The 10,934-nt window shown below is 38.1% G+C and overlaps 1 protein-coding gene across 2 annotated transcripts; it reads left to right on the forward strand.

Moving 5' to 3' along the window:
• Window positions 1-1,667: 1,667 nt before the first annotated feature.
• LOC149774738 (uncharacterized) lies at window positions 1,668-9,620 on the forward strand. 2 transcript variants are annotated; one of them, XM_089944833.1, is made up of 4 exons: window positions 1,668-1,758; window positions 6,652-6,817; window positions 7,570-7,806; window positions 9,036-9,620. In XM_089944833.1, the coding sequence occupies exons 2-4, from the start codon at window positions 6,655-6,657 to the stop codon at window positions 9,281-9,283; spliced, it is 648 nt and encodes a 215-aa protein (XP_089800959.1). In that variant the 5' UTR covers window positions 1,668-1,758; window positions 6,652-6,654; the 3' UTR covers window positions 9,284-9,620. The 2 variants fall into 2 exon arrangements, with proteins under 2 accessions (XP_089800959.1, XP_089800960.1); XM_089944834.1 differs by lacking the exon at window positions 1,668-1,758 and adding an exon at window positions 6,185-6,261.
• The last annotated feature ends 1,314 nt before the right edge of the window (window positions 9,621-10,934 follow it).

Here is a 10,934-nt window from a genome sequence, read left to right on the forward strand (position 1 = left end):
TGGTAGAAATCATTTGAATGTGTTAAATTAATGAGAGTATGCATTAAAGTAAGTAAAATATGTTCATCTTAATGTTGGTGATATTCAAGATATTCAAAATACTTTTTCAATCACAATATTAAACTTAGTCAAGACGAAAAAGTAAGATTACTTACAATCCAGGTTTTAGACTACAGAGGTCCGTATCACAGAAGTCTATATATCACCTAGAGAGACCTTTGTATAACTAACCTTATTACTGTTTCTTTTGTATGTATATAATAGTTGTTGTCCCAAAATTATCAGAAAACCAAAAACGTACTACTGTTTTAACTGAATATAATATCCTACACCACAGAGGTGTGTCTACGAAGACAAGTGATGAACAAGTGTGTGTGTGTGTGTGTGTGTGTGTGTGTGTGTGTGTGTGTGTGATCGGGATTTTTAACGTAGCTTTCACAAGTTTTCAATCATATTGCTACGATGTCTGCAGTGTGGCAGTTTATAGTGATGTCTAGCACAGGGACATCATGCCGCAGACATGTAACATGATGTCCCACCTAGACACATTATCCTGACACCAGGCCGACCAGTCCTAACACTAGCCTCTTTAATGTTGAGCGCCAAGCGAGGCAGATGTTATTAACATTTTTGTAAGTCTTTGTTATGACTCGGTCGAGGATTTAACCCACGACCTCCCGCATCCGAGGCGGACGCTCTATCCACTAGGCCAACAGAGCGGTCTACAAGTGTTAAGTACTTGTGTACTTTGCTAGTGGATTGTCTTGGTATCTATTTGGAAAAGGCACTTAATTATCATCTCCTGGCATAGTTTATTTACAATAATGGATTAAAAGTGACTTTTAAAATCTTTTTTTTTCTACTGAACATCCGACCGTTCTGCTGGGCTAAGCGATTAGAGTGTCCGCCTCGGATACGGGAGGTCGCGGGTTCGAACCCCGGCCGGACATATCAGATACTAATAAGAATGGTACTAGCAGCTGCCTCGCTTGGTGCTCAGCATTAATAGGTTAGTGTAAGGACTGATTGACCTGGTGTCAAAATAATGTGACTGGGTGGGACATAATGTCTCATGTCTGCGGCATGATGCGATGCCCCAGTGCTAGACATCACTATAAACTGCCACACCCCTGCGTGGGTTCGAGTCTCGGATTCGGCTAATGTGGTTATGTTAGAAAGCTTGCCAGTAGCTTCTCGTGGGTCGGTGGTTCTTTCCGGGGTTTTCCGGGTTCTTCCTCCACCATTAATACTGGCCGCCATGTATAGCCTATCATGTGCTGAAAAATGGAGTTAAACCCTACAACAACAACAAACTTCCACACAGCAGACATGGTAGCGATATGATCAAAATTGTTAATGCCACGTTCAAAAAATCTAAATCACACACACACACACACACACACACTGAACATCCAGGTCTACAAGGTAAGGAAGATGTGTCTCTGGGCCACATCGTGTACTGTTATTAGTCATGTTTGTGATTTGTGAATCAGTTACCTGTGGCTACCTACCGGTAATAAAAGACATACAATGGTAAATGCACATGGACAATAGACACTGAGCGTCCCAAGCCGAGAAAAGTCACACCTTTTAACCTTTATTTATTAAACACAGATCACATGACTTCTATTTGGGAGAAATATTTCAGCCACATCTGGCTTTCATTGGTGTGTAAAATAACAAGACGTACCTGTGCGATAAACAGGGCATTTTGATAACAAGTAATCTCGCTGGGGTAAGCAAATCGGTCTGGTTGAGGTAAGCAAAATATATGTGCTCTCTCTCTCTCTCTCTCTCGTGGACACACACACTTTTTATAAATGTTATTACGTATCAATAATCGTGATAGTTTGTATTATTCAGCTGTATAAGCACGTTACATACAGGCATCCCACAACAAAGCTAAATTACAATGTAAACTGGAGCAGTAAATGCAACACAAGATCTCAAGTACAGAACAGTTAAATTTAAATGCTTGTTAGCTTGCTTTTGTGGGATTTAACGCCATTTTTGTCAGCAATGACAGTTTATACATGTAGGCCATTATACATGTAGGCCATAATATATGGTTGAGGAAGTTCTCAGGAAGAACCACCGACCCACTGGAAGCTATCGGCAAGCTTTCCGACTTACTCAAAGTGATCTAGTCTGGTTCCCTGATTCGTATGCTTCATGCGTTGCTCTTTGCTAAGAGCGGAGTGCAACGCAGGGAACATATGTAGCAGGGAACCAGATTAGCAGTAGGGCAAAAAGTCGAACTCAGTGGAACACAGGTGAGATTAATGAATTTACTCCTAAGGCCAAGGCCTTATGCCACTCCGCCACTGGCGGCCTGTGACCACTAGACCTGACGAGTCCCATAAATTTAGACGACCTCCTCTCCTCTCCGCAACAAAAGTAAAGAAGCACATAGAGAAACTACGATTTCAAGCCATCGCAAAATATTCACTTTTCAAAACTGATCTTGTTGTAGATTAAGAGCCAGTTTAATTGGGCTCATAACAGAGAGGGAGTTTATTTTAAGATGTCACTGCATTTTGAAATTTTACGTAATTAATGTACGTAATTGGTCCTTTTTTAGTAGTATTCAAGAGTAATATCACGATATTTATTTTAATTGGTATGATTTTATCATACACTGGATTTCACTGTTGTATTAGGGGCAAATTCAATGTATTATAATTACTCTTTTTACTTCAAAGTGCTAATTATGTTGTGCCGAGGCAATCCGAGTAATGTACCTTTACCAAAGACCGACCACGGCAAGTGATATCACTTGATCTGAGGGTAGGTTCGAATAAGCGCCATTTCGGTTGTCAGACTGGCACCCTAAGCACTAAATCACATCATCTTCCTGAGGGCTTCTCGATCTATAGCTTTTTTTACAGTCCTAGATACAGCTTTTAATTTGGTATGTCGGGTCTAGATTTTCTGAAAGGTTTAATGCTTTCAGTGGGATCCCAGGTTCTGTAGAAAACAGGAGACGTCAACTGGGTCATTAACTACTAATGAAAATTCCTTGGCATGGACTAGTGACAGTAATTTGCCATGGACTAGTGACAGTAATTTGCCATGGACTAGTGACAGTGATTTGCCATGGATTAATGAGAGTAATTTGCCATGGACTAGTGACAGTAATTTGCCATGGACTAGTGACAGTAATTTGCCATGGACTAATGAGAGTGATTTGCCATGGATTATTGAGAGGATTTTGGCATGAACTAGTGAGAGAACTTTGGCGTGGACTAGTGAGAGGACTGTGGCATGGACTAGTGAGAGTACTGGATATGTGCACTGCCTCGAATAAGACTTTCATTCAGCGTCATTAGGTAGCATTCCTGGTAGACTGCTTGATGAACATACCTTTAATCATTCCTAACTGATACGCCTGACAACGTGCTTAGTGTTCATTTAAGATAACCATTATTCTAACATATACTTATTATTCAGGGTGACTTCCCTCGAGGATGTCATTGTGAATTGCGGAGATAGTGTTACTTTTCAGAGTGGTGGCAGACATGACACAATTGAACATAGAACACAATTAATTTTACTTTATGTTCTCTAGATTTGTTTCTCAATACTGACCTTTCCGATGTGTGATAATCAATACAAATCATATGTTAATTTAAAATACCTTCAAAGATGACTTAACGGTGAAGTTCCTATCAAAGATTGTTCTGAAATTTTTGAGAGGCAGGACTGTCAACGGAGCAGCATGCAAACAGAACACAGATTTCACTGCCGGATCATCACCAAGGCCTTATTACTCACTGTGCACTGCCGCCGAAATACACACGGAAACGCACACCCTGAGCTCATATTCTCAAGAATAAACAATTACTTTTAATTCCCTACCAAAAATGCATAACTATAACTCTTCTATCACCAACAAAATGAGAAAGGAAAAAATGTTCTAAAAATATACTAGAACTATTGTGACCCGATTCCACTTACGGAATTATTAAGGGACGTGGACACGAATTGCCTTAACCGTATGTGGCAGTTTCATTTAGCACTCTGTAAGGTGTAGTATGAGTCTGCTGAAGTAGCAACTAAACACAGTTTAAAATGTCGTCTCGGTGCATATTTATCCTGAACTTTCGATCTCTCCAAGTCCCCCCCCCCCAACGTCCCCAATTAAAAAAGAACTTTTCTTATTTTAATATAATCTTTCATTTATCAACGTGTATTTTGTTATCACATTGTCTACAAAATCATGACATTCCTTCAATGCATTTCTTGTTTTTCACATTCACACGCGTAATTCCGCGTACATTCGGAACATCTGATTTTTCTGCGAACATAATAACATATGGTATATAGTGGACGGAACTACTTTTCGCGGCTATTATAGACCGGTTTAATCTCAATTATTGGCGCTATTTTTTATAGTCCATACAGACTGGTTGCCACAGTCTAAGGCATCTGTTTTATATGTATGCATTGCAATCCTTCACGCATAAGCTACGTTCTAATTTTACTAATGACGCCATAAAACTATAAATATTCTGGATATCAGAGTTATTTGTATCCATTTGTATAGACTTGAACTTTTAATTATTGTTGTTAAAAATGACGTGATTTGCAAGATATGAATTTAATCATTTAAAGAAAATTGGTGTAACTATTAGCTACATAGACGATTTTTAATCTCTGTCCGGCGAAAGTGTTCAGATAGCCGCCTATGCTTGTAATCACACATGGTGGCGCTATACATTTTAGTATTTGCATTGGGTTAAGTGGTTTTCCTAACTGGTTACGCTGGCTATTTGTAAACAAGAAAGTAACAAACTTGTATATCTTAGAATTGGTAGCATAACTTTTGATTCCCATTATTTTCGTGTATGATTGATGGCCCTAATTCAGATGTGAACCAATCAAATTACTGCTGGCTCAGCTTGGACATTTTCACTTCCTGGACGCCAGAGGTAAATGGTAAAAAAATAACATGTGGCTTTCTTACATTTTATATATTTGGCAATTCACTAATTGCACTTTCAGAAGCTGGTATTGTCTAGTCTGGCAAAATTCGTTTGCATATTTAAAAATAAAAACTGCTTAAGATAGTGTACTTTAGACTAATTTAGGCTGATTTGTCGAGCACACAGAACCAGTCGAACTGGTTGTTGTGTGCTTAGATCACGTACAGTTTACACAAGTACAATATACAAAGAAATTTCAGCCACAGTACATGAAAATATGATGGAGGTAGGTATGCCAACAGTCTCTCCATTGCGCATTTTGCAAATGCAACAACAAGGCTATTATCCCTCCTGCCCATTTCGCCAAATGGCAAATCATAGCTTCAAGTACAAAAGCTCAGGTTCTAACTTTAGAACCAGTATTAAATGTGTCTTGGTGTAAAAAGGATATGAAAATAAATATAATTTTCTCATTTTTTATACTTATCAAACCTCCCACTACAAAAATGCACACACACGTATATATATATATATATATATATATATATATATATATATATATATATATATATATATATATATATATATATATATATAGTCTGGAAGAGTCTATTTGAGAATGTAGGTGGAGAAGGTAAATACGCTGTAGTCTGCAAAATTAGTATTTTCGATACAAAGCAAAAAATTATTTGTCCTATCGTATGTATTTGTCAATACATATCCATTATTAAGCGTTTAAAAACAATAGATTTAGTTAAAGCTTCCCGAGAATTATTATCATGATAAACATAACCGGAATTGCCTACTCAACACCTAGTTCTACAGTTAAAACGTATCACAAGTTATTTATGTTTTAGTGCTACGTCTCACTACCCAAATAACGGATTTGTATAGCGTGTTCCGAAATAGGTTGACATCAGAACGAGTAGTGGTAATATCAGGAATATCTCACACACTTGGCATCCCATAGGGGCATTCTTCCACAAATTGATATGTAATTAATATACTTACTGTACTGTTTTATCATCGTGGAATCAAAATCTGACACCAAAAAATGGACGCATTTTCACGTTCCGCTGCCATACATTTGAATTTGTTGAAATGCGACGGTATTCGCGGTATTCTGAGGTATGTTCAAGTAGGTTCATTTGGGGGATATGTTTCTTGAACGAAACGAAACGTTGCTTACAGTTCCAATAGGCAGAATATATTTTTATTCTTTTCGTTAAAGAATAATATTTCGGAATTCCCGGCTTTCATCTCTTTCCAGCCAAATGAAACTGAAACAGGTCCATTTCTTTTGAGAACTTAAATTTATTGGAGAAAAAACATCAGAGTAAGTAAATTATAACTAAAATGTTATTTCACTTTGTAGCAAAGCGCCGTTTTTGTGAGATATTCCTGAAAATTTGACTTTCGTTACGATGCTAGGCGACACCAAAAGACGCTGCACAGCGCCGCTAGGTAAGCTGTAAGACCCAGGCGCCCACAAGATAAATATTAGCGTCGAGGTCTTACACGTAGGACTACTCAACACCCTGCTTGGTACGGCTGTACTGTCCCATTCCGTCGTCTATGATTTCTGTTTAAATGGATGTCATGCGATTCTTGCCGTATGTTAACAAAACCAGTTACAACCAGCCGAAGATTATTTTTACACACACTAGTTAGCCCATGCGTATAACACTGAACAAAATCAATTGCTTTCACATAATTTGCTTCCTAGGTTATGTATAGGACCTACGTGCGGCAGCTAGCAATGTCTACAAAGGAGGCCAAATTGAAAGTTGTCGTCTTCGTAGGATCTTCCAGGGAGGGAAGAATGGGCGACAGAGTGGCGAAATTTGTGACGAAATACCTCGAGAGCACGAATCATGATGTGCATCTTATAGGTATGACTCAGTTCTCATTAACAATTAGCGAATAATTTGTGCAGGAAATTCTCTCTCTCTCTCTCTCTCTCTCTCTCTCTCTCTGCGCTATGAATATACGGAGATTTTCTTTAAAAAAATTCAATGTTAAACAATTATTTTAACCTTTAATAGCAAAATACTGTATAATTTTTCTCTGAAATTATAAAAGCAAAATAACAAGCGATTGTTAATTTAAACATGATCCGGTCGAGTGTATGTGGGTGTGGGGGAATGGGATGTGGATTGCCAACATAGCTTTAATTTTTTTTTCCAGTCATATCACTACCATGTCTGAAATGTGGCAGTTTAGAAGTATGTCTAACACTGATGCATCACGCCGAAGATATGCAGCACGATGCCCCCACCCAGTCACATTATCTTGATACCACGACGACCAGTCCTAACACAAACCTCTTATTGCTTAGCGCCAAGCTATGCAGATGCTTGTACCATTTTTTTTATAAGTCTTTGGTATGACTCGGCTTGTGTTCAAACCCACGACATCCCACATCCGAAGCGGATACTCTGACCATTAGGCCACCGGAGCGGTTTGATCGGGTCGAGTTTGCAGGATCTGACATGTATGTATGGATGGATGGATGGATGGATGGATGTGAGTGTGTCTATTTTAATTTTTGAATTTATGGATGGCCGAAAATAGATCTCAGTTTTATATATAAAAAGTCATTGCGCTTAGCTGTGTGTATCCAATGCTTGTACCTTTTTTCCAGATCCTGTCCAGCTAAAACTTCCGCTACTGGAGAAACCTCTGTTCTTTTACCCTGACCCGTCTAAAGCGCCAAAAGTTCTGCAAGAGACAGATAAATTGATTCAGGATGCAGACGCGTTTGTTGTTGTGTCCTGCGAGTACAACCATTCCATTCCGCCCGCATTGGCCAACACGCTTGACCACTTCGCACCTCCACACTTTGCCTGGAGACCAAGCGGAATTGTAACGTACTCGCCAGGTATGTAAATTGCAAGGTGATGTGGGCTCAAAGTTCAAGACTAGGATCAAAGAATCAATCGCTCATACTTTTGTTTCAAGTATTGGACTCACGGTACTAATTCAGTTCCCATAGTAAACCTATGCAAACCCCATGATCTTCAAAGTTCAATAACTTACAGTTTTTGAGTACTCGTTATCAAACCTATATTTATCAGCACAGATGAAACCTGGATGTCAGCTTCTGTGTAGAGGAAAGGATATGAGCCGCGGCATTTTCTGGACCTGCATGTGTTTGAAACATGTGCTTTCAATTCCGCACCAAAGAGTCCGGTGCTAATTTTAGTAATGAGTGTTCCAAACTCAGGACTTTTAAAGGAATGAAATACCATCAATCAAACAATGTCTCTATTTTTTTCACTTACAACTAGGATAAGCTCTCAAAAGATTTTTTTCCTAAATCATAACTTACATTATTAACCAATCCTGGTCAGCCAAACCCATATGTACTCTATTTTAGGTTCACCCATTTCCAGGCTGGTTCCCATTTTTCCGTATCATTAGTACCGTGTGTTCTATAGTATTTGCCTACCCACCCACCCACCCCCGCACTTTTTTATATCAAACTATATATTATTCTAGACCAAAAATGTTAAAGGTCATTCAAAAAGTAAGCTCAGAAAGCAAATGTTTTTTCATCTTGGTAAATATACTATTGAAACTTCGAAATCCTCACGCGACCGAGTTACCCTGTCTGTTCAGTTTGGTATTGTAAACAATTTATTGGCCTTGTTTTTTGGAGAAGTGAGCATCACTCGCGACATGTCATATTCCACTAGGGTTTCATGGCTTTGTGGTCTACATTTCTCGTAAACATATTATTTGATATAAACCCAACGTAAAATTTGTAAGGCTGTTTATTCTCATTGTTTATTTTGTTTGTAAGGCATACATTGAACATCACATTCTTTGAATTCAAAGCGATTTTAAAGTTGCCCACTCTTTTCATTTGGATTTATATATTTTTGATGAAGAACGTAAGTTTTAAAGCATACAAATTTATGTTCTGTGGTGCTCTGCTGACGAGCAAACCCCTATCAAACATACAACCAGAACGTGTTTTCCTGCTGAAGACAGATAGAAAACCCGACTAGAAATCCCATGGTTCACTATGGTTACACATCAAACAAGATATAGTTGTGAATTCCATTGACGTCAATGAATTATCGATTTTAATGAATTAAATTTCAGGACAATTTGGAGGGATGCGCTGTGCCATGCAGTTGCGGTGCATGCTGGGAGAACTTGGATGTCTAAGTGTGTCTAACATTTTTGGAATTCCCAAAGTGCATGAAGCGTTGGACGAGCAAGGCAAACCCCTCAATGACTATATGAAAACTGGTATCAATACTCTCGTGACCCAGCTAGACTGGCACGCGACGGCAATGAAACGCCAACGAGAGTCTGTAGGAGTACCACCTCCTCCTAAACCGGTGTAGATAGAATTTTATTAGTCTAAACTATAACGTTAACACCTCAGTGTCATTAGTTTTAAATTTCTATTCAAATATTACTACGTTTTATACTAATAATATTTATTGTTACAAAGCTTAGAACTACTTTTAGCTACCATATCGATTTTAATTCAGGTAACAACATTTTGAGAGTTTCTATGCTATTAAGTTATCAGTTAAAATCGTTATTTGCTTACTTCATTTATAAGAATACATGACGCGGTGAGAACAAATACCGAGAGAAAAGTTCCATCATTGGCGGAACATTTCCTGTATGGTTTACATTCACATACCACGTATAAATTGAAGTTTAAAAATATCACGTTCATATAAATTTATGAGTTTGTTAATTACCAACTTATGACGTCATGCAATCGCATAAAGAGTATTTATTTCTAATGTTTGCTGCTAAGCCAAGTGTTCTGAACTGCAATATAGAATAATGGGTGAAAAGGGTTTTAAAAAAGTCATTCATTAAATAAAACTAGTATTATATTTGTTTTAAATAATGTGATATATAGTTAAGACTGTGGCATCAATAAGAAGTTTCAGAGATTTTATAAAATGTCATAAAAAATTGTGACTTACATAGTTATTTGTTGATCGTCGTTTCATTAGCACGTTTAATATATGTTGCGATTGGTAATCCGCCCGTGTCCGTCTATCATTTAGTCAGTAGGGTCTTCTTGCACCCTGAACTCCATTTACACCAACTAAAAAAGGGTCACTATATTGGGTATAATGTTTCAACAGTATGGGTGGCGTTGCTGGCAACTAAGGTTTCCGACCCTTGATGAAGCTCGGACGGGGCGTGGTGGTAGGGTGTGTCAGAGGTCACATGGGCAGCTTGGAGACTTCTTGTAACCTGAACTAGATATACAACAAGTAAAGGAGACGGCAGTCATTTTACTTAGTACGATGTTGAATGAGGTTGGGTAGGTAACACCGAAGACGTTGCATTCTGAATAGGTCTCTCGTGGTAGGTTTTGACAATTCGGTATTTAAAAAAATAAAGTGCAGATATTTGCGATTAAATTCCGTCTCTAGTGTCTGTGATATCGTGCTCATTATGGACACGTGTATTGCAAATAATGATACTACACTAATGGGTCATGTATGGTGAAATTTGTACGTTCACATTTTACATTTTTTTATGATACATTAAACCTCATAGTCTCGAAGCTTACTGAGCACTAAGCTATAGTCAAACACATAATTTAAAACAAAATTCCGTCAACTTTAATAATAATAATAATACAGGTAGATTTACCAACCTTTATATATTGAACACCTGACTCGTGCATAGTTTAAATTGTGTACTCGGACATACGATAATGCAGACTAACTTAAATAGAGGAGTTGCTGTTAGCCACTAGGACATGTTAAATCCAGTCTTATTGTACCAGGTATATACTTTGCACTCGCCGAATTTGTCGCTTCCCTTGACATGTTTAGTGATAGTCGATCAAAAGAATGCACTTCTTTCCATGAAGTAGAAGTCAACTTAAACGCACGGACACACACACACACACAGATATATTTATATTTATACATGCATCCATCCATATGTACATAAACTCATTCTCTGTATCTTTTTAAAATGGCGTTTTTACTCCTTGCATCATCACCGAGTTCT

The sequence above is a fragment of the Sinohyriopsis cumingii genome, unplaced genomic scaffold (genome assembly GCF_028554795.1).
Source record: "Sinohyriopsis cumingii isolate HCF-2022 unplaced genomic scaffold, ASM2855479v2 utg000160l, whole genome shotgun sequence".
Taxonomy (NCBI): Eukaryota; Metazoa; Mollusca; class Bivalvia; order Unionida; family Unionidae; genus Sinohyriopsis; species Sinohyriopsis cumingii.

What these genes read in the sequence shown, in the direction of transcription:
- LOC149774738 (XM_089944833.1), top strand. Translation starts at nt 6,655, where the DNA reads ATGTATAGGACCTACGTGCGGCAGCTAGCAATGTCTACAAAGGAGGCC. An exon ending in TCATGATGTGCATCTTATAG is followed by an intron (nt 6,818 to 7,569) that starts GTATGACTCAGT and finishes CCTTTTTTCCAG; the next exon opens with ATCCTGTCCAGCTAAAACTT. An exon ending in AATTGTAACGTACTCGCCAG is followed by an intron (nt 7,807 to 9,035) that starts GTATGTAAATTG and finishes ATTAAATTTCAG; the next exon opens with GACAATTTGGAGGGATGCGC.